At 43.3% G+C, this 22,901-nt stretch overlaps 1 protein-coding gene across 2 annotated transcripts; it reads right to left on the reverse strand.

Annotated features, from left to right (window-relative positions):
* Positions 1-3,115: 3,115 nt before the first annotated feature.
* Positions 3,116-22,255, reverse strand: LOC135501137 (roquin-1-like). Of its 2 annotated transcripts, none has more exons than XM_064792987.1 (17): positions 22,079-22,255; positions 20,273-20,708; positions 19,190-19,435; positions 18,176-18,351; positions 17,419-17,619; positions 15,202-15,334; positions 14,780-15,008; positions 14,263-14,469; positions 13,542-13,753; positions 12,529-12,773; positions 11,457-11,742; positions 10,752-10,927; positions 9,472-9,635; positions 8,487-8,813; positions 7,500-7,689; positions 6,906-7,145; positions 3,116-6,424 (listed from the first exon to the last, which is right to left on the reverse strand). In XM_064792987.1, the coding sequence occupies exons 2-17, from the start codon at positions 20,625-20,627 to the stop codon at positions 6,419-6,421; spliced, it is 3,393 nt and encodes a 1,130-aa protein (XP_064649057.1). In that variant the 5' UTR covers positions 20,628-20,708; positions 22,079-22,255; the 3' UTR covers positions 3,116-6,418. The 2 variants fall into 2 exon arrangements, with proteins under 2 accessions (XP_064649057.1, XP_064649056.1); XM_064792986.1 differs by having other exon boundaries at positions 8,487-8,816.
* Positions 22,256-22,901: the final 646 nt, after the last annotated feature.

Raw genomic sequence — 22,901 nt, forward strand, 5'->3', positions numbered from 1 at the left:
AACACTCTGAAATGGATGAGGATGTTGCAACTGGGTCAAATTGGGCAAAGCACCTCCATCATCTTACCAGCACTGTAATAGAGATACGACAGTTACAACCCTGGTGCCTACATCGCCTTGCCAACACTTTGAGCGGAATTACATAGTCACAATTAACATGACGGACTCCACGTGCCGTCTTGCAAAACACTGATAGACAGTTACGACTAGACCGAATCTGACTTGGTACCTACACGCACAAGAAGACTGATTTGAGACTAGCACCTACACCGTCTTGCTAACACTATGAGGACGATGAGATAGGCTTGCAGGACAAAATTTGGTTTACAGTTTTGGCCAGGCGGTGGAGATAGCAGTCCTGATTCGCCATTGTTACTCCCTCCCGTCTTTCAAAGTACAAATGTATTGTCAAGATGGTGGACGAAGAAGCCCATATTCGTTTCAGTTGTGACCGTTTCACTTCTCTCGCGGAGTTTGCAAGAGGGTGGATGCATCTTTGTTGCGACTGCCTCATCTCCCCGATAGGTTTGGCAAAAACGGCCAGTGGATGTAACATGCCAAATTAAGTCTGGTTGCGACTGTCTCATCTCTTTCACAGCATTTGCAATACCGTGAACAGACCAGACCTGATTCGGTCTAGTTGTGACTATCTTATCTCTCCCACACTGATGGATAGACGGTGTAGATGGTCATGGAAAGACGGTTGAGAAATCAGACCCAATTCAGTCTGGTTGTGACTGTCTCGCCACCTTCGCAGTGAAGCGGAGACGGTGTAGATACCTGGCCTGATTCGGTCTTGTTGTGGCTGTCTTATCTTTCTCACGGTGTTGGCAAGTAGGTGCGAGCAACAGGACCAATCCAGCCTGATTTCTGCTGTCTCATCTCTATCGCAGTGTCGGCAAGTCGGTAGAGGTACTAGGCCTAATTCGGTCTAGTTGGGATTGTATGATGTCTTCCACAGTGTTATCAATTGCCCATTCCAACGGCGTGTCAACACTTTGAAAGAGATGAGGTACTAAAAGATGAACAGTTCAACGCTATGTATTAACAGTACAATAAAATACGTCTTTGCGAAAATGGCCAAAGCGAGAGCGGTTAACATTAATTCGATCAACATTATTCTGTCTGGTTGTGACTGTCTCCTCTCGCTCACAGAGTGCGGAAGACGTCAGACGTACACGGACAAATTTGGGCTGGTTGTGATTGCCTCATCTCTATCACAGTGTTTTGAAGACGGTGGAGGTGCCAGGCTCTTTACGGTCTGATTGTGACTGCCCCTTTCTCCCAGACTGTCCGTAAGACAGTTGAGCTACGTGGCCAAATTCGAGTTCGTTGTGGCCTTCTTTTCATTTCACAGGATTGGTAAGGCGATAGACGTGGCAGGAGCAATTCGATCTTGTTGTGGCTTCCTCATCTCTCTCATTGTTTTGGCAAGACACATAGAGGTACCAGGTCCATTCGCTCTGGTTGTGGCTGTCTCACCTTTCCCGCAGTGCTGGTAAGACGATTGCGAGGCATTGCCAACACTCTGAAATGGATGAGGATGTCGCAACTAGACCGAATTTGGCCGAGCACCTCTTTCAATCATCTTACCAGCACTGTACTTTTGAGACAGTTGCAAGTGCACCCAGTAAAGCCTGGTGCCCACATCGCCTTGAAAACACTATGAGCGAAATTACATAGTCGAGTCACAACTTGACGGAATTAGGCCTTGCACCTTCTTTCAAAACACTATTGATAGCAGGATCTCCGGTACCAGGAGATGCCAGGCACAATTCGGGCTGGTTGTGGCTGTCTCATCTCCTATGCAGTGAAGGAAAGGTGAAGGTCCGTCTGCCTAGTATCTCTCACAATGATGGCGAGACGGTAGAGGTACCAGGCTCAATCTTGTCTGGTTGTGACTGCCTCATCTCTCTTGTAGTGCTAGCGCGACAGTTGTTGTACCAGACACAATTCGAGCTAGTTGTGACTGTCTCATCTCTCTTGTAGTGCTGGCGCGACGGTTGTTGTAACAGGCACAATTCGGGCTGTTTGTGACCGTCTCATTTCTCTTGTAGTGCTGGCGCGACGATTGTTGTACCAGACACAATTCGGGCTGTTTGTGACTGTCTCATCTCTCTTGTAGTGCTGGCGCAACGATTGTTGTACCAGACACAAATCGGGCTGGTTGTGACTGTCTCATTTCTCTTGTAGTGCTGGCGCGACGGTTGTTGTAACAGGCACAATTCGAGCTGTTTGTGACTGTCTCATCTCTCTTGCAGTGCTGACGCGACGATTTTTGTACCACACACAATTCGGGCTAGTTGTGACTGTCTCATCTCTCTTGTAGTGCTGGCGCGACAGTTGTTGTACCAGACTCAATTCGGGCTAGTTGTGACTGTCTCATCTCTCTTGTAGCTGGCGCAACAGTTGTTGTACCAGACTCAATTCGGGCTAGTTGTGACTGTCTCATCTCTCTTGTAGTGCTGGCGCGACAGTTGTTGTACCAGACTCAATTCGGGCTAGTTGTGACTGTCTCATCTCTCTTGTAGAGCTGGCGCAACATTTGTTGTACCAGGCACTATTTGAGCTGGTTGTGACTGTCTCATCTCTCTTGCAGTGCTGACGCGACGATTGTTGTACCAAACACAATTCGGGCTGCTCGTGATTGTCTCATCTCTCTTGTTGTGCTGGTGCGACGGTTGTTGTACCAGGCACAGTGCTGGCGCGACAGTTGTTGTACCAGGCTCAATTGGGCTGGTTGTGACTGTCTCATTCCTCTTGTAGTGCTGGCGCGACGGTTGTTGTACCAGGCTCAATTCGGGCTGGTTGTGACTGTCTCATTCCTTTTGTAGTGCTGGCGCGACGGTTGTTGTACCGGGCACAATTCGGGCTGGTTGTGACTGTCTCATTCCTCTTGTAGTGCTGGCGCGACAGTTGTTGTACCAGATACAATTCGGGCTAGTTGTGACTGTCTCATCTCTCTTGTAGAGCTGGCGCGATAGTTGTCGTTACAGACACAATTCGAGCTAGTTGTGACTGTCTCATCTCTCTTGTAGTGCTGGCGCAACAGTTGTTGTACCAGACACAGTTCAGGCTGGTTGTGTCGAAAAAACAACAAAATTCAAAAGCAAACTCGATTTTCACAGACACACTTGTGCTTTATCTTTAGCATTCAAATAAAGTTAGTTGAATTTCAAGTACACGGTTATAACCTAGCATGACTGAATGGTGGCAATCTTCTGAAATCAACACGACCTCTTCGATACCCAGGTCACCATGTGTCAACTGTGACCCCAGTCATGTTGGGCAGATGACTGAACAACATGGAAAATTCTGGCAATTTAATAAATTGGGAGATGACCTCTACATCTTTAGGGCTGTTGATTTTTATGAGGGAAAGTGCTGCAAAATTAAACAGCCAGCAAGAAATTCCAGCTTTACAGTATGTTGATCCATCACATCTTATAACATCCACTTCCAACAGGAAGAGGCTGCAAAAAACAACATTGCAGCAAATCTTTCATAGAAAACAATCAAATATGTATCTCTTAGAGAACAGACCAGTCGAAATACTAAATAATTTTTTTGTTTGAATCCCATACTGATCAGCAAAATAAGCTGTGTTTATATCCGGTGGAATATAGGCGAGAAAGATGAAGCCTTTTGCTGCACTGACGTGCGTAGCATAACATGTCACATGTCCCATCACGTGTGAGCGACGTGCATAGCACGTCTTATAATTTCAACCCATCAGCACTTGGCTGCAGCCTCTCGACACACGCCATATACACATGATTAACGTTGAACATCAATTAACAGAAACATAATTGACATTTAACACCAATTACTATTTAAGAGAACGATGGGTGTCATATTTAATTCATGCCAAGCACATAATGAGTGGGCAATGATGCACGACTACTCAACCGCAAATGGATTGACGTGGTTTTAAAGGGACATATCGGGCATGAGATATATTTGGTTTTTCATACAGAAATGGCTTCTACCAGGACCGCAACATCACCAAACAGGATCATTGAAAAATCACTGAACCGCAATAAACAATGCACTAGAACGGTATGTACATGTAACCAGGCATGCCTGAAATTTATAATCCATGTCCACAACTGCCTCGTAACACTGGCAGAAATCATTATAAACATCAGCATTGGTGCGATACTACCATTGGTGGCACATGGTGTCAAGCAGGGGTATTATCCACCTGGTCAGGTAAATCCCATGCCCAAGTTGTCCCTTTAGAAGAAATTTCCTCAACGATATTAACAAATTTTATGCCTAAAATGTGTTACCCGAAATAAGGCCACCAGGTTATTCCTCGACTGGTTCACCGTCCTAAAGTGCCTAGCAAACAAGCAATTTAAATCACTGCAAGCTGTAATCATGATCGCAGGCAACAAAAAAGCTTGTGTGCCTGCGACAAGAATCGGTGATCACAGCGACCTGCAATCAATTTTAAACCCAGTGATTACCGGTTTTAAGTCCATGCAGGCAAGTAATTTTTGTTGCACAATGCAGTGATTATAATCCCAGGTCAGAGCAATTTACATCGCTCGTTTGCGCAGTGCTATAATCATTAAAGTGTCGCATGTTCACAAGCATTACAAGCATAAGAATGTATAACGATGGCAACCTAAACATAGGTCTACATTTACTCATGTTACATTGACAGTACGTGTACATCAAGAGGTGGAATAATCAAAAATCACCGTGTTAAAGGTTAACCATAGGCACCTCCATTTTGACCATAACTGGAAATCCTAGAGCAATTAGAACTCTATCAAAATGAAGTGAATGCCTATTCATAACCTGGGAAGCAGTCCTCTGGAAAAACAAAAAACAGTCGCCAACCCTTGAAATTGAAACAGGGTGTCGCCCACAACCTCAAGGCTGTCGTTTTCATGACCAAGTTCACCGAGGATGAGGAACCTCACATCTACTAATGATGTGATATGTGGTAATGGGACACACCCCAGAGTGAGAGTGAAAACAATGGGCAACCTGCAGTAATGAGGCTAGAATATACAGCATTAATAGGCGATTATGATGATAATATGTGAAACGTCACAGCAAAAGCAGGCACTCTGAGCTTGACAGGTTGAGACGGACTGTTTGCTCATTTCTCTGTCGTCTGCCTTTTGTGAAATATGAGCACATCAATGTCTTCCATTACCTCCTGGTGTCATTTAGGCTCATCTTCTGTGCGACATGCGCCTGGTTTTGCTGTGATGGGTCACATATTGATAATAATGTCTTTGAAAATAAAAACTCCATTTATTACGTTCTACATGTATGTACAATTGGCCACTTTTACAGCAGACAATCATTTGGCTTGTTTCCAGTTGATTTGCCTGAATACCAGTCAAAACGTTACGGTCTCAAAAATTCCCCGATATAATGAGAGCCAAAATGTTCCATACTATCATCCAATTTTTTTGGGTGTACATGTATTTTAAATTTTGGTCTGTCACGAGCCTGACCTGCCCTACAAATTTTAACACTGTTCATACATTATGCATTACAGCTCTCGTAGTTCCACAAATACATGTATATACGCACACCGCAGTGATCAAAATAATTTTATTTATGCCACAAATTAATGGCAAACTATATATAAACACAACAAAAACTTATTCCTTCAAAATAGTAAGTTTTTCAACGCTCTTAAGAGCTGGCAAGCAAATAAAACATGAAGGTGCATGATTCTGCGGCCACGACGACGAACCTCCCAAATGCTTATTTGGGCCAGATTATGATAAATTTAGCCCATTGCAATCTTTTAACCCTTTGAAGCCCGATCTCGACTATAGTCGCCAAAGAAAAACCTGTGTTTTCCCGATCTTGACTAAAGTTGCCAAAACTCACTCGGCACCCCTTCACATAGAACACTTACTACAGCTTTGTGCAAATGAAGTACATATTCCGAACGACAATTTTGGTTACATACTGCGGTAGCTGAGCATAATTTTCACATAATGTTTTCCAGGGTGAAGAGTATTTTGGCATCAAAGGTGATGCAAACAACATTTTTCTCCAGAAACTTGGACTTTTTAGGGTGGCATTTCTGTGGAAACTCGGGCTCCAATGGGTTAACATATTTCTGTACAACTATTAAGTTGAAATAAAAGATTCACCATTGTATGGTTCCAGCTGCTTGGTGGAAAATATATGGGACAATTTCACCCCATTTTGGGCAAATGTCACCCAGTCTTAGAGTAAAGAAGAAGTACAAAGTTGCTATTTAATCTTTTCATCCACTAGTACGATACAAATGTAGTTCTAGTCTGCTTCATTCAGATCAAAGCAATCAGACATCCACATTACGTCCAATCCTGAACTTGATGCGAGGCTCTCACATCGTATGAACACACAAATTGCTGACCTCAACAGCAAGAGGCCGTCCCAGATACGATTGGTTTCAATTCTGCAATTATAAAAGATGGAAAAAATTAGTTGTGGTTTCCATGTCTACAGACCGTTACTTTTTACCTTCCGCCGTAAAATGCCAGACTCCACGCCAATACTATTTTTTGTATTTCTATATCTACACACCCAAACAAAGAGATATTGGTCTCCCTCTATCGACCTCTCTCGAAGACCTCTTGACCAGACATCTAATGGATTGCAATAGAACTAGGGCAAAATGCTCTTCTCTAGCGCCCTTCAAAATCCATTTTTTTAAACACTTTAATCGATTTTCTCGAATGAATGCTGAAAACCCAAAAGACCCCTTAAAATCTGCTTCTTAAACCTAAAAAACAACAAATTTTTGGTCCGCTAAAGAGAGGGCCTATTGTACTTTAGGAAGAAACAGGAAAGAGGCAGCAAGGGTCGTAATTCCTCTGTTACGACTGATTCGAATGAAATTGAAAACTTGAGTCGAAACCCATCAGGCCAGTACTCACAAAACGGCTGAACTGTGGATTGTAAACAGGTTGGTCCATGCCCGGGTCATAGCGTTGCTCTGGCGGCTGACGTGGGTCATATTGCTGTTCCGGTAAAAGACAGGCATCATACTGTACCTCAGTTCGCGGGTCGTACGCTGGTTCCACCTGGGATTCAAAGCCTTGTTCCCCTCCGAACCGAGGGTCATACGACTGCTCAAAGTCTCGTGGGAACATACCACTTAGATACGGGTGGCCAGGCTGAAATGAACAAATCACCACTTCGTTAAACCGTCATATTTTTTCACCATTGAATTTTTGCGTCTCGGGAACGATTTAAAAAAACCCAAAAATGTTCGTTATTTTCATCCTGGCAGAGTTCAATTACGTTCAATTACGTTCAATTCTAACAATAAAATTCTTCTTCTTAACTGCGTACAGATGTTTTTGAGATGCACGCCACGCAATCAGTCCATTTTCTGTAAGTCAGCAAGATTAAAAATCACTTTTACATCTTTTAGTTTTGCAAATTTGGGACCAAAACTAGCGTCCCTAAATGAGAGGGTGTCGACAATAGAGAGATATCCGCTAATGGAGGTTCCAAAAGACACTAACTGGTAAAGGCATCATGCCAGACTCCGCCTGGATGTTCATCTCGACCGTCTGCAGCTGCTGGTGCACCATTGCCTCGTCTTCAGTTATCAACAAGATCTTGTGGTCCAGGCGCTCCAGTTCCGAGCGCAGCTGCTCTCGCTCCGCGGTCGAAGGTGGACCGGGGACGTGATCCGTGGGAAGGTTCTCAACTCTGAAAGCATAATTTTGGCATACGTGATTACCCAACGTGACAAAAGAATTTTTCAGCAGGTGCCATCATGTGCAGACTGTGGACGATAATAATGAACAGAAGAGCTAACTTTTATCAGTCAAAACCACTCAAAATGGTCGTCATCTATACTATTAGCTATGAGCGACTGAAACTAGTTGATCTAGCACTCATGATTATTATTAATATTATCATTAGGATGAAACTAATATCACCCGAGTGCGTATACCATCTTTGGAGATAGTGTGACCAAATGCAAGTGAATTTACATTTTTAGTAGAGCATGATGTCCTATGCCTGTGATGGGACCATACACATGCTATGCACATCACACGCAACAAAAGGGTTAGAGCGACCACCCTATCTTATGAGAACTGGTCAAAACAAACTATGATTATGTAACGTACTGATTCTAAAGGTCCCCGGAGGTTCATTGTAACAAGGTTTGGCTGTTCGAGGCACCCTTATAGCCTAGATTTAACGCTGCTGGCAACCGCTCAATAGATCCCGGGGAGAACTCGGGATTGTATTTGTGGATGAACTGGCTTGGCTTTCAGAACCTAAATTTCCTGGCTCTCCACAACAACATGTGCTACTTATAAAAATTGAAGGGTCTGTCGGACGAGACGTATAGCTGTGGTCCCTGGTACCCGAGTGTGGATGCAAGGGACAGTAGCCTGTAGTGGACTTCATACCTCCGGCAAAACCCAAATAGTATTATGACGCGGTATTGATATGGTGATGTACTTAACCGACAAGGGTGATAACTGTTGACTTACCTCTGCCTTATTGCATGAACCGAGTACGGCTGCGTCGACAGGATACTCCCCAATTTCATTTCGGCAGTCGGTAAACTCCGCGCGATTGTTTGACCAGCAGGCGATGTGTTAGCATTGCTGACATAACGACTCGGGACCTGCGACGTGATTGGATAAGGACGTTCCATTGGCGTAACCGCGGTAACAGGCGTAGTCCCCATCTCTTGAGTGGCGGTCGCGTTGACCGGCGCGGTTGATTTTACCTTTGCACGCGCGGACCGCGAGATTGGGCCGTACTTGGATACAATTGGTCGATCAGTGAACGGTATGAAGCTATCATCCTCCTCTCTACTGAAGTAAAACAAAAGCAGGGCTGAAATCTAACAATTTTCGAAAAACACTTTTCAATAAGTGGCCTTATATCCAATGGCTTTTGTTTACAAATCAACGGCCCGAATCTATGCCACTAGGCACTACTGCAATAGCCACGGTTGCCATCTTGTCCTGGCAGGCTAGCTATTAGCCTCCCGTGTGCAGACTCAAAATCAAGAGAGATCAATGAAAAAACAAACTTCAAAGAAATCAGACTAGTAGTTAACGCACCAGGACCCTAAGACCCTAATTGATATGAACAAAACATTTACGAATGGACTACTGATAATTTTTACCACCCTCATTTCGGTCAGTTGTTTGGGGCAACTCGCATGGGCAGTCTGCTGGGTGGAAGATTCAACAATGCTTCCACCCAGAGCAATGAGCTACAGCGCAACCCATGTGCAAGATATCCAAGCAACGATCCGAGTGAAAAGGATCTAAAAGTTATGAGGCTGGCGAGAAAAACTCTTCGTACGTGTATCCAAGTGAATCTACCTTTGATCACGAAAAGTTGCAATCGTTGCGTCAGGCCAGCCTCAGTTGAGTGGTGACGCTCGCAGAGGAATGATTAGTGCATGATGTCATTCAGGAATCATTTTTTAAACAAATATATCCATCTGAAGATACTCACGATGCTACGGTCGCCCAGAACTTGGCTAACTCCGCTTCGCTGAAGCTCTCTTCATCATCTTCGCATGCAGACACACACCCTGCGGATTCATCAGCCTCCGACAATGAACCAGACAGTGAGACGTCGCGATAGTCTGCGGCCTCAAGGGAGGAGGACGACGACACCTGCAAGGAAGAGGAGATGACACCGTTTTCAAAAAGTGAATCATGTCCCATAAAAAAAATGACACATCCAAAAAGAATCTGAACAGCTGGGCCCCATCTAATCAGCTGGGCCCAATCTAATCAGCTGGGCCCAATCTAATCAGCTGGGCCCAATCTAATCAGCTTTAAAGACAAATGCCAGTGTCAGCTCAATTAAAGGCCTACGCTGTTTGTTAAAGATTTTGAATTTGTAATGGATTTTAGAAATGTCCAATTGCAGAAATACATACTAAATATAAATTTCAACATTGCCGTTGTGGAGCCTGATATACAAATACTATGAATACCAATTTTAAATAAATTTGTATTCACAATAACTGCACTACGGCATTGTGTATTAGTTTCTATTTAACTGGACCACAAGTAATTAAGAACGGCGTACCCCTTTTAAGAGTAATCTTCTTCAGTAATATTTCATTCACAATATTAGTAGCGTCGTTTGAGCAACTGGGCCCTGATATCATTGGAACTTTTGTCATGACATGCGGAGAGACTGAAGGTTTACATTATGCAGCAGAACAGATGTCAATGTTTTGTGAAACCTTATGTAAAATTCTTATCCCGTTAATATGAATGAATATGATATGTTCCGATTGCGATGAAAATGAAGCATTCAAATACTGATTGTAAAGATTTTTATATTTCTTCTTCTCTGCACTTGGACTTGGAGGTGTTATTATTCTCCCGCGAGTATTCCTCCTCCAAGGTGGGATGAGCGTTTTTTTACGTGCCACTACGATTAGGCACCAATTGGGTTTATTGGCCTAGTGACTCTGTATTTGGCCAGAGGTAGAGTCCACGCAAGCTACTCATGTTTCTCTTCTGGTTGGGTCTTTTTCTTGCTCTGGTATAGAAACCAGATACATGGAACCTGGGTTTTTTTAGTCTCATTTGACAAATGTTTGAAGGACTGTGAAGAGCCATGAATTTTAGTTTTTTGAAAGCCATGACGGTTCATCCAGAAATACAACCACAATCCTAGCGCTATTGCTTGTATTGTTAACCAGCACTGTTAACCACAAGCCTTTGAGTCTCCTTGGATTTTTTTAAACGACAGTGGATGAATTGCAAACTTACGATGCTGGTATGAACTGGGTACTTGTCTACCTTGTAGTCAAATGCACTCGTTTCCGAATCGTTTTCAGATTCATAACCAAGAGATGCATCGTTCCCCTGCGACCATGAACAGTAGATTGAGGCAACTGGACCCCCCTCCTTTGTCTCGCATCTCTCTTCCTCTTTTTCCTTTTCTTCTGTAGAAAACAAAAAATAAAACATTGTCAATTCACTGATGTCAAACCTTAACACCTTCATGGTAATCGGACGTTAATCTACGGCAAAACCTGCTTTTCTGTTGCTTGGTATCTGACGTTTATCTACGACGTCAAAATCTACTTATTGGTTGCTGGGAATCGAACGTTCATCTCCGTCAAAACCCACGTTTTGGATGCAGGAATAACAACTGAAACCACACAACACGCAGACAGGCACCAAAGTAGGTAAAAACACCTAACATCCATTCCTCACCTCAAAATTCATTGTTGACAACGATGTAAACTACCAAATATCCAAGACTCTATTTTTTGCAACTTTCCAAAAATAACATTTTCACAATTTTTACTTTTGGTGAACGACAAAATTCATTTCACAATTTCAAAGAAAAAGCAAGTTTTTGCAATTTTCATTTTTCGCGAATCGAGATCACTAGCAAAACCTGTAAAATACGACGCTCACAAATGTTTTAAAATATACAACATTGACGATGGTGATTCTCTAACTTACCGGCATCCTTTATTTTGGCAAGAGAAGAATTCACTTGGATCGTCCCCGCAGTGTCGCTAATTGACCGCGCCAACTCGGCCGACGTGACCAGTCTTTGCGTGCCGGAGAGCGTGTCGGTTCGTATCCTCTGCGATATCACATTTGAGGATATTGCGCCCGGTCCGTTGGCATTCAGACGTTGATCGACGTGGCCAGAAGGGGGAGGGGTGCTTCGATTGAGATGAGCCAGGAGCTCTTCACGTTGCTGATAGAGGTCCTCCAGGATATGCGAGCGCGGCGGTGCGCCCTGAAAATGGACATGTTTGAATAAACGGCAGTTGTAGGAGCCGGAAAGAGGGCCTACTGCATTTCTTATAAAAATTCCTAGACTGTTCCAAAATGTTGTTGACAATTTCGAGGAGTTTTCATAAAATAGTTAGGGCATGCATCTGGTACGCCTCCCCCTTGGGACCGTGCCTGCAATTCTGAATCATCCTGGTAACAACGTACAATTGTTCACAGTGTATGATGTGCTAACATTACTTTTAGTGGCTTATCGAAGCGACGTCAACAGTTCTTGTGCAGAAAGTGATGTCATCAACTCTTGTGTACACATGTGGAACCTAAATTGTTAATCGAGCAAATGAATTCCCTTCAAGCTCCATTTCAACGCCCAGAATGCCACATGCCTGCCAGGCCTCGAACTTAGCCAGGGCAATGAAGGCAATGCCTGGTTGCCCGTTAATATTGCCTTCCTGCCCTCGCCCCTCAGGTTTTTGGTTGACAAAAGGCAACATGACCTTCCTGCCCTACCAGATCACTTTGATGCCCTCGGATTTTTCTAAAAGGCAATTAGTAAGTCCAAATATCCCTGATTTAGTTAGAAATACGGGAAATAGGAAATAGGAATATAGGTTATATCCAAAAATGACCTTCAAAATATAGGAAATATAGGAACAGTTGGAGCACTGCAAGACAACACTAGGCCCACACGTAGAGTTGGTGATTCACTGATATTGAAGGGTGTTGAATTCTAATGAGTCTTACCTTTTTTTGTAATTTGTAATTTCTATTGTAAACTAATGAGTCTTACCTGGGGGTAGCGATATGTAGAGCGCTGGAGTGGGACTGGAGGCGCCCTCAACGGAGCCAAATAATCTCTCGGCACTCCTCTGTTTCCATACTGTGCGAGTGAGCGGTAGTACTGCTCTCCAGTGTACTGGGGAGGGCGGACGTAGCGCGACGGGTAGCGGTATGTCTCGTCGTAGAGCGATGGGTGATACTGAGACGGGGCTTGCTGGTGGAGACCCCTCGCTATAATATTGGCTGCATTAAATCCTGGAAAGGATATACAGTAGAATCTCTCTATTGAGGACACACTCGGGACTGACAAGTGCTGTCCTTAACCTCTTGAATCCCAAAACTTGAAAAACCCAGTATCCCAGGGTGGTCACGTGGTTGCGAAATTAGGTCCGACTTTCACGATGTATAGCGCCCGCATACAACCAACAAAGTCCAATACCAAGGCGCCATCTACCCAGGCATGCTCTAACTGACCCTACTGTACATCAAACACGCTAAAACAAGCAATAAACTAGTGTCCAAGCTGAAGGGAAGAGAAATATCACTGAGACCGACCTGTCGGTCGTTGGGAAAAAAACGTTATTTCAAAATGACCGACTGGTCAGTCACCGGGATTCAAGAGGTTAATAGAGAAGTGGCCTGATTAGACAAGTCAAATTGAATGGAAACAACCAATTTGAGATCAAACCTAGTATCCTTTAATAGAGAGGTTGTCCTTAATAGAGAGGTGTCCGCTAAGGGCCTACGTCATTTCTTAAAAATTTTGATTTTGTAACTGAATTTAAAAATGTCCAATCGCAGAAATATGTACTAAATATAAATTTCAACATTGCCGTTGTGTAGGCTGATATACAAATACTATGAATACCAAGTTTAAACAAATTTGTATTCACAATAACTACACTACGGCATTGTGTATCAGTGGATGTCTATATAACTGTTCCACAAGTAATTACGAATGGCGTACCCTTTTAAGGACAGCCTAATTGTAAATTGACAAACATCGGAAGGCGTTTGACTTACTTTCTGTTGATGGATAGCGTGGAGCAGGATATCCAGGCGACGCTAGCATACCAGGCGTCCTAGTCGAGTGTAACTCTGGCGGACCTTGGCGACGTGGCAAGGATGGCGCCTCCTGGGAGGGGAAATCTCGACCAGGACGCAGAAGGGATACATTTCGAGCTTGTTCTATGGTCATATCCGATGAAGACACCAAATCGAGATTCTTCTCAACGCTGTATAAAAGAGAATCATTAGAATCAGTAACATTGGACATAGAAAATACTGCTCTACAGTAAACTGACAAATGTTCTTGTTTTCTTTTCGTGGATTTCACAACTAAAGGGGTACGCCGTTCGTAATTACTTGTGGTCCAGTTAAATAGAAATCCACTAATACACAATGCCGTAGTGAAGTTATTGTGAATACAAATTTGTTTAAACTTGGTATTCATGAATCATAGTATTTGTATGTCAGTCTACACAACGGCAATGTTGAAATTTATACTTAGTATGTATTTTCGCAATTGGACATTTTAAAACTCAATTACGAAATTTGAAATTCTTAACGAACGGCGTAGGCCTTTAACCTCCATTCACAAAAATAAAAGTGGGCAAAAAACATAATTTTTTTTATTTGAAATGCTCAATAGAATTTCATAATCCGGCAGAATGAAACAAAAAATATTTTCGCGTCAGACAAAAATTAAAAGGTTTACAAATTTGAAGTAAAGAGAAACATGCACCTTGCTCCATTTTTACTTGAAGACTCGGAGTGAGGCAAATTTCGAGCACTTTCCGTCCTCTCTGGCTTTGCCTCGAATCTGTCTGCATCTACCGCATCTGAGAGTGAGAGGGAGATGTTACTCATGATGTCGGAGAATTCATCCATGTCATCGTGGTAACCACCCTGTTTCGTCTGTAGTCGACTGCGACGATTCTTAGCCCTGTACCTGCAAATTATGGATTTGAATAAGATTTCTTGGCGAATGTTCGAGTAAGGGGAGGCCAATCACCAATAGGTCGAACAGCAATTTGGACGCTAGTCAGGAAACTTAAAAAAATATGATGTGGGCATAAAAAGTGATGCAAGCAGGGATGATAATCAATATCTTATGGGGCCAAATGCAACCAAAGAGACAATGAAACAATTCTTATCTGCACAAATTTGGTGACTGGATTAGAATTTTCAAAAATCTGATGCGGGCAGAAAATCGATGCAGGCAAAGATGATAAACAATCGGGCCTAAAGTTCCCACCCACCGTTCCATTTCGTCCTCTGAATGTGCGAACGTGCAATTGACTCCTCTAGGGCAGGTTTTCTTCTGAATAAAGTCACGACACATGCTCGTCTTGTATTTCGATCCGTGGATATTGGGCGGGTCGTATTTGCGGAGACTGTTCGTGTGGATAAACTCGACCAGGCCTTTTACGATCGTGAATGTTGATTTGATGATTGCTTCCAAGTTCTCCCATGATGGCGCCAGTGTGTCTGGAAATGAACGCAATTATTTTTCTTTATTTATCTGCATTTGGATGTCAATAATGATGCAGATATTCACTCAAGGGTTCTCCATTACACTGAATACCAACCATTTAATGACCCTAATAGGGGCGGGGGTGGGGTCGGGGGTTGAAAATCAAATAAATTGACCCTGTGTAGTACCACGTAAATCATGACTTACCAGGACCTGGATCGATGTTGGCCAGCAGATCAAGATGAACCCGGAGATGGGACAGGTTGCCCGGGTCACCCGTCCTCTGTAGGGCTATGACTAGCTCGTCCACGCTCTGGGCAAATGATTGCGGCGTCTGCAGCTGAAAGCGACACAAGGAAAGAACCAATACAGAGGTTAAAGGGTTATGCGTCTACACAACGGCAATGTTGAGATTTATATTTAGTATATGTATATCTGCAATTGGAGATTTTTAAATTCAATGAGGAACCTGCACAACACAACCTGCCAAAAGGGGGCCCTGCAGGCAAGTGGACAAAGGTGAAAGTCATTTCCCGGGCAGAGGAGCACACACAGGTAGAGTCAACTGAAAGAAGATTAACCTACTAAATGCATAAGGAATTGGAGCACACACAGGTAGAGTCACCCGAAAGTAGATTAACCTACTGAATGCATAAGGCATTAGAATTTGGAGCACACGTAGGTAGAGTCCAACGAAAGTAGATTAACCTACTGAATGCATAAGGCATTGGAGCACACACAGGAAGAGTCCACCGAAAGTAGATTAACCTACTGAATGTATAAGGCACTGGAGCACACACAGGTAGAGTCAACCGAAAGTAGATTAACCTACTGAATGCATAAGGCAATCGAGCACACACAGGTAGAGTCCACCGAAAGTAGATTAACCTACTGAATGCATAAGGCATTCGAGCACACACAGGTAGAGTCAAACGAAAGTAGATTAACCTACTGAATGCATAAGGAATTGGAGCACACACAGGTAGAGTCACCCGAAAGTAGATTAACCTACTGAATGCATAAGGCATTAGAATTTGGAGCACACGTAGGTAGAGTCCAACGAAAGTAGATTAACCTACTGAATGCATAAGGCATTGGAGCACACACAGGAAGAGTCCACCGAAAGTAGATTAACCTACTGAATGCATAAGGCATTGGAGCACACACAGGTAGAGTCCACCGAAAGTAGATTAACCTACTGAATGTATAAGGCACTGGAGCACACACAGGTAGAGTCAACCGAAAGTAGATTAACCTACTGAATGCATAAGGCATTCGAGCACACACAGGTAGAGTCAAACGAAAGTAGATTAACCTACTGAATGCATAAAGCATTGGAGCACACATAGGTAGAGTCAAGTCAACCGAAAGTAGATTAACCTACTGAATGCATAAGGCATTCGAGCACACACAGGTAGAGTCCAACGAAAGTAGATTAACCTACTGAATGTATAAGGCATTCGAGCACACACAGGTAGAGTCCAACGAAAGTAGATTAACCTACTGAATGTATAAGGCACTTGAGCACACACAGGTAGAGTCCACCGAAAGTAGATTAACCTACTGAATGTATAAGGCATTCGAGCACACACAGGTAGAGTCCAACGAAAGTAGATTAACCTACTGAATGTATAAGGCATTCGAGCACACACAGGTAGAGTCCAACGAAAGTAGATTAACCTACTGAATGTATAAGGCACTGGAGCACACACAGGTAGAGTCCACCGAAAGTAGATTAACCTACTGAATGTATAAGGCACTGGAGCACACACAGGTAGAGTCCAACGAAAGTAGATTAACCTACTGAATGTATAAGGCACTGGAGCACACACAGGTAGAGTCAACCGAAAGTAGATTAACCTACTGAATGCATAAGGCATTGGAGCACACACAGGTAGAGTCAAACGAAAGTAGATTAACCTACTGAATGCATAAAGCATTGGAGCACACATAGGTAGAGTCAAATCAAACGAAAGTAGATAAACCTACTGAATGCATAAGGCATTCGAGCACACACAGGTAGAGTCAAACGAAAGTAGATTAACCCACTGAATGCATAAAGCATTGGAGCACACATAGGTAGAGTCAAATCAACCGAAAGTAGATTAACCTACTGAATGCATAAGGCATTCGAGCACACACAGGTAGAGTCAAACGAAAGTAGATTAACCTACTGAATGCATAAGGCATTCGAGCACACACAGGTAGAGTCAAACGAAAGTAGATTAACCTACTGAATGCATAAAGCATTGGAGCACACACAGGTAGAGTCAAATCAACCGAAAGTAGATGAACCTACTGAATTCCTGTACCCCGAAATCAACACTACCAAGATGAAGCGAAGTTATGCCCATGTTTCTCGGTCAAGTTTGTGTGTCAACAAATTTCTGTGTACAGTAAATTTCTGAGGAATGAAGAGCATACCTTGTCGATGATTGACTGCATGTGGGACTTATGGTTGGTGTCGCCATACAACAGCGACGACCACTGCTCGGGAGCAATGCGTAGCCCAGCTTCCGTAGCAATCTGTACGATCTGCGAATCGTGTTCCCGTCGTAGCGTCTCATACGTCCTGAACTCTTCCTTAAGTTGCATTAACGAGGACTCCTCATCTCTCTTGGTCACCTGTAAAAGGTAAAAACAAAAAAACAAATTCAAATGTGCACTGCATAGGTAGGGTGCAAATCTTTCGAAGAAGGGCTCTACCTCGTTTATACGTTTCTTGCCATTGCCAGTTAAAGGCCTACGCCATTCGTTAAAGGTTTTGAATTTGTAATTGAGTCAGAAAATGTCCAATCGCAGAAATACGTACTGAATATAAATTTCAACATTGCCGTTGTGAAGACTGATGTACAAATACTATGAATACCAAGTTTTGAAACAAATTTGTATTCATAATAACTGCACTACATCATTGTGTATCAGTGGATTCCTATGCAACTGGAAGTGGATTCCTATGCAACTGGACCACAAGTAATTACGAACGCTGTACCCTTCAAGGTCTATCAACCCCATGAAAACTGTTTCGTTTGGAAGAGAACAGACCGTGTGTTAGGCAAGGCAAGAATTTTTTTGACCATGAGGGAAGGGGCAAAACCATCATTGTCACAGACAGACACCCCTTATTCCACCTTGGACTGGGGCGGGGAGATTTAGAGTTTCGGACTAGTGTCCACCTTACCTTAAAACAGGATGCCCTGTAGAGCAACTGAACGACATGGCCAATGGCTGTCTTAGAAGCATGGGGGTATTGGGGTTCGAGTCTCTGCACGACAAAGAGCACCAGGACCTTTCTCGACAGCGCTGATCCGTCCTCCAGTGCCAGGAGTATAAGCCGTAGTACCTCTTCCTGCATAGCTGAATAAGAGAGGGTCGATTAGTGGCTTGGTGCAATAGAAGGAAGTGCGCTGGACTCATAATCAGGCAGTTGTGGGATTGACTCTCATGAGTATTGCCACTGATATGTTATGTGTCCTTGAGCAAGGCACTTGACCCTTCATGCTTCCCTCCACTGAGGAGTAGGTGGGCACTGCATTGAGTCGTTGGTTTGACTCTTGGAGGGATCAGCACTGTTTTGCTTTGTGTCCTTGAGCAAGGCACTTGACCCTTCATGCTTCTCTCCACAGAGCAGCAAGTGGGCACTGTATTGTAGAGAAAGCGAAATGACAGTGCCACCCATGCGGTGTTTGGGGAGACAAGCAATACAGGTCGCGACGCATCCTTTTCTGTTCTAAAACTCTCCCAACCAACTAAACAATGAAATGTTTTTTCGACAGCTCTTCAATTCTTCCATAATGTGCACCAAGCCATGCGGTTACGGTCACCTAACCATAGTCGCTCCCGTCATAACGAGGCACTGTCTGCCAAAGTGGGTGGCAGACTGATAATGCACTATGCACCCACTTTGGCAGACTGATACACCGTAAACTGTAGTTCATTATTATCAAGGTGTTTCAAAATTTTAACATCCATAATAACTGCCCCTCTAAAAGTGCTCCCTAACTTTCTTTGTAACAATTAAAGCAATTTCAATTAGTATTACATGTAGTACACGTATCACACTTAAATTATAGTGTCACGATAAACTCAGCCCTTTTTCACACTTCACACTGGTGTTATTGTTGCTCATTTCTAAAATCCTAACCCTTCTAGAATGGCATACCATTCAATTTCACATCAAATCGATGTAACATACCAGGTCCAAGGAACTGACAGCCTCTCGCTCGCACAGACGCCCAAAGATTTGCCGAGAGCTGCTGAGGATTCTGATGGTGCAAGATAAGCTCCGTGACGGTACGTTCGCCGAGCGATCGTGCAGCCCGCATTGCTCGAGCACGGCCCTCCTCCTCGACAAGTTGACAGTTGATGAGCGAGACTAGCTTTCGCTGCATTGGGCGACTGAGGGTCGATGAGCCATTTGTGCCGCTTGTTTCAGGAGGTGCTGAAAAACAAATCACATCAACATCACTGGACATAGTGGGCACAAATGCAGTAAGAATACCAGGAATATTCATGATTCTGCATTCAGTTTAGACGAGGATACTACGGTCTCCAAGCTCCATTGGAGAACTAGAGATTTTACGTGGACGGTGGTGGACACAGCACATGAATGCAAGAGCAATTGCCAACCATTTTCAAGCCCACATACTGCAAGACTGACCTGACTCCCCAGCCAAACAACTAAAGGCGTGGCGAGACGGAGAGAGTACCATGGCCAACTTCAATTTAAACAACAGAAGATTACAATACAGTGTTAGTCTAACTGAATAGTCTATGTGCCGGGATGTCCTCGTCTAACACAGTAACTGAATAGTCCAAGGGTAATTCCAAGTTTTTTCCAGACTTAACCAATTATTTCATAAATGTTTTTTAATAAGGCACTTGTACTTGGAAGAGAAAGTAAATTTTGACATCCTAAGAAACAGTACATGAAATAACTCTTGTGAAATCGACCAATTACAAAATAGTATGGAAAAATGCCAACACGTACTATTTTAAAGCAGTACTTTATACCGGTAGTGCTTTACGAAAATTTCTAAATTCACACTTTGCAGTTTACCATACATTAATGAATAAAGTGGACATTCTGACATAATGCATACAATACCTGTAGCCTACATTGCAAGAATGTCCCTTGACAATGTTTGAGTCCCAGTAATATTTTGACCAATCTGAGGTTTTTGAAACGTTGGGAAAACTGGACCGAATTGAGCTGATTCTCTTAGAAATCACAAGTGGAGTCATTGGAGTCAATGACACCACTGGAAGCCTTTCTCACCTTGAGTGGAAGTTGAAGCATTCTGCAAATAGATGCCAAGATCCTCCACAAACTTCATCGTCTCAAAGTAAAATGCTTCATTCTCCGGCTGTACAAGTGTCGCTATATTCTGCGGCCTTGTCACTTTTCCGCCCACCAACTGTATAATGGCGCTGTTTCCCGGGAGAACATCCACGGATTTGTTGATGCTACTCTGGTCCAACGGGCAGCGTTTCTGATGCAATTTTGTCAAGCATGACTTGCACAGGGTGTGGCTACAGCCTAAGCTCACCGGGAGGTGCGTACTGTCATTGTATTTACTGTAGCACACTGGACAATTGAGATATTCTGTCCACTGGGGCACTTGAACAGGCATTTTTTCAAGTTCTTTCACGTTGTGACGTACGCTAAGTTACAGTTCAATGTATAACATTTTCTTTTGATGAATTTTTAAAATCTGAAAAAGACACAAAGTTGGCAAAAATTAGGTCATTGACTGAAGGTTGATTTCATCGTTCTCAATGACCATGTCACTGCGGTCTTTTCTTTGCTGCTTGTTTGTTGTGGCCAGCAGTGGCTTCCTCCGCCTGGTGTACCAGTAAGGGCCTCTCTGTACAACGCTTACAGAGTTGGCCTAGAAGTGGTGATGGTACGCTTTAGACATACAATGGGAGACTGCTAAAATAATGTGGAATCTGCCAACTGGCAAAGCGAGGATGCAATCATTCCCGATTCCACATTTTAGTTGTGTCTGAACCGTACCGTCGCCACTTCTGTGCCAACTTCTTGAATGTCGTATGAAAGTCTAAAAGGTGACTGGTCGGGGAGACATAGGCCTAGGCTACTTCTAAACTTAAAATAGAGTATCGGTAACCAGACTAGGGCCTATCATCCTATAGCAAGTTCATGGTATTATTCTTCTTTCATTAACAGAGTAGACAGGCCAATATAACAGAGTAGGCCTATTCTGTTAACCCTTTCGCAGCCGATTGATTTTTTTGTTCTGCAACTGGCAGTGCCGATTGAATTTTCCATATTTTCCAAATTTCGACCATGGTTCTTATGAACCTAATTTATGAGAAATCCATTGGAGACAGAGTGAAATAATGTATAAAAAAAATGTTCAGTATGACCTGCTCTTCATTTTAACAATATGAAAAAGTAGGTCATGACCAACTTGCATGACGCCATCTTGAATATATAAAGAGGAAAACTATTTTTTGGTCAAATTCTATTGTATTGAATAAAACTTATTAAAACTGTTAAGTAACTATCACTACCGCCGGCTTGGTCAGCCAAGACCATATCAACATCATAGTCATCGACAGAATCAACGAATTCCGACCCGGAGTCTGAATCGTGAACCACATCAAGTTCATCTAAAACGTCTTCAATACTCAATTTTTTCGCCATTTCAACCTCAATTTACTCAATAAAGTTGCATTGTTCGAAATCGAAAGTTAGTTTCGTTTTGAAGCGCGGTCACTTCTCTACCACGCCATCTATCGTATTTTGCACAAACTCGATCAGCAAGCTCATAATCGACGATCTTCTGAGGTAGGGCAAAATGTCGCACAGCGGCGACATCGGCACAGCGAGTAGGGATTAGCGTTGTGCCGAGCGGTGACATCGGCAGTGAAAGGGTTAACGAAAGAAGTCGCCCTATAGTCGCACTGTTGACTGTATATGGTCGTACTCTCCGAAGTAGGTAATATATCTTGGCATAGGCTCTCTGTCTCTGAAGAGTATCTAGTGTATGTAGCCGTACAATGGTACATAGATGCCTGGTGTTTGATTTTGCCATTTAAAAAACAAATCGCTACTCACCCGTTTATTTGAGCCACCTAATCGATGGATATCGGTGCAACAAACAGCATAGTAATGCTGAATGTTCCCGTAAATAGACACCTATCGTCAAGACATCCCAAACATTGACCAAGTCTTCGACCAGGCCAAGTAAATCATGCTTTTAGTCAGAAATATCGAGTAACAAAACTGGATTTCACCGGAAGTACCGGAAGTGGTTCTGACTGGCTTCGGTCGGTTGCGAAATGGTTCGAGTTCGTTCGGGAAAGATCGGTGCGTCAAGATCCCGCGAAATTTAAACTAGGTCAGGCACCTGTGTAATAAAGTTTTAAGCCATTTTCCACTTAAATCGGTATTATCTACACGCTCATAACCTTTTTCGAGACGTATTCAGCCGAGCAACGCTTTCACAGCCAAATAGGTCCCTATCCTATTGTAATAAATACACCGGAACAGACCTGGAACTCTTCAATATGCTCCTATAGCTCCAAATAGTCCTCGTTACAGAAGTGTCCGGATAGCCAAAAAGTCTATAATCTCGATAGTCTTGCTGAGTCGTCTCAAAGCGCGTTGTAGGTTTAGGTCTCGTTAGGCAGTTCTTCCCTTTCTTCCGTTCCACCAGGTGGCGGCAGCTCCTTGCTGCTGATTGTCACACTAGTCTGTTAAACCATGACATTTTGTTGTACGGCGTTATCTTAGATAGGCCTACTCTAAGACGCTATGGGTTTGGCATGGAGGTCAGGCTGAAGTTAGTAACGTCAATAACGCGCCAATAACGCCAATTTAGGGATTACAATCTTGTGATTTGGACTGTACATAATGGTCAAAATGAAAAACAATGAGG

Source organism: Lineus longissimus, chromosome 17 (assembly GCF_910592395.1).
Source record: "Lineus longissimus chromosome 17, tnLinLong1.2, whole genome shotgun sequence".
NCBI classification, from domain to species: Eukaryota; Metazoa; Nemertea; class Pilidiophora; order Heteronemertea; family Lineidae; genus Lineus; species Lineus longissimus.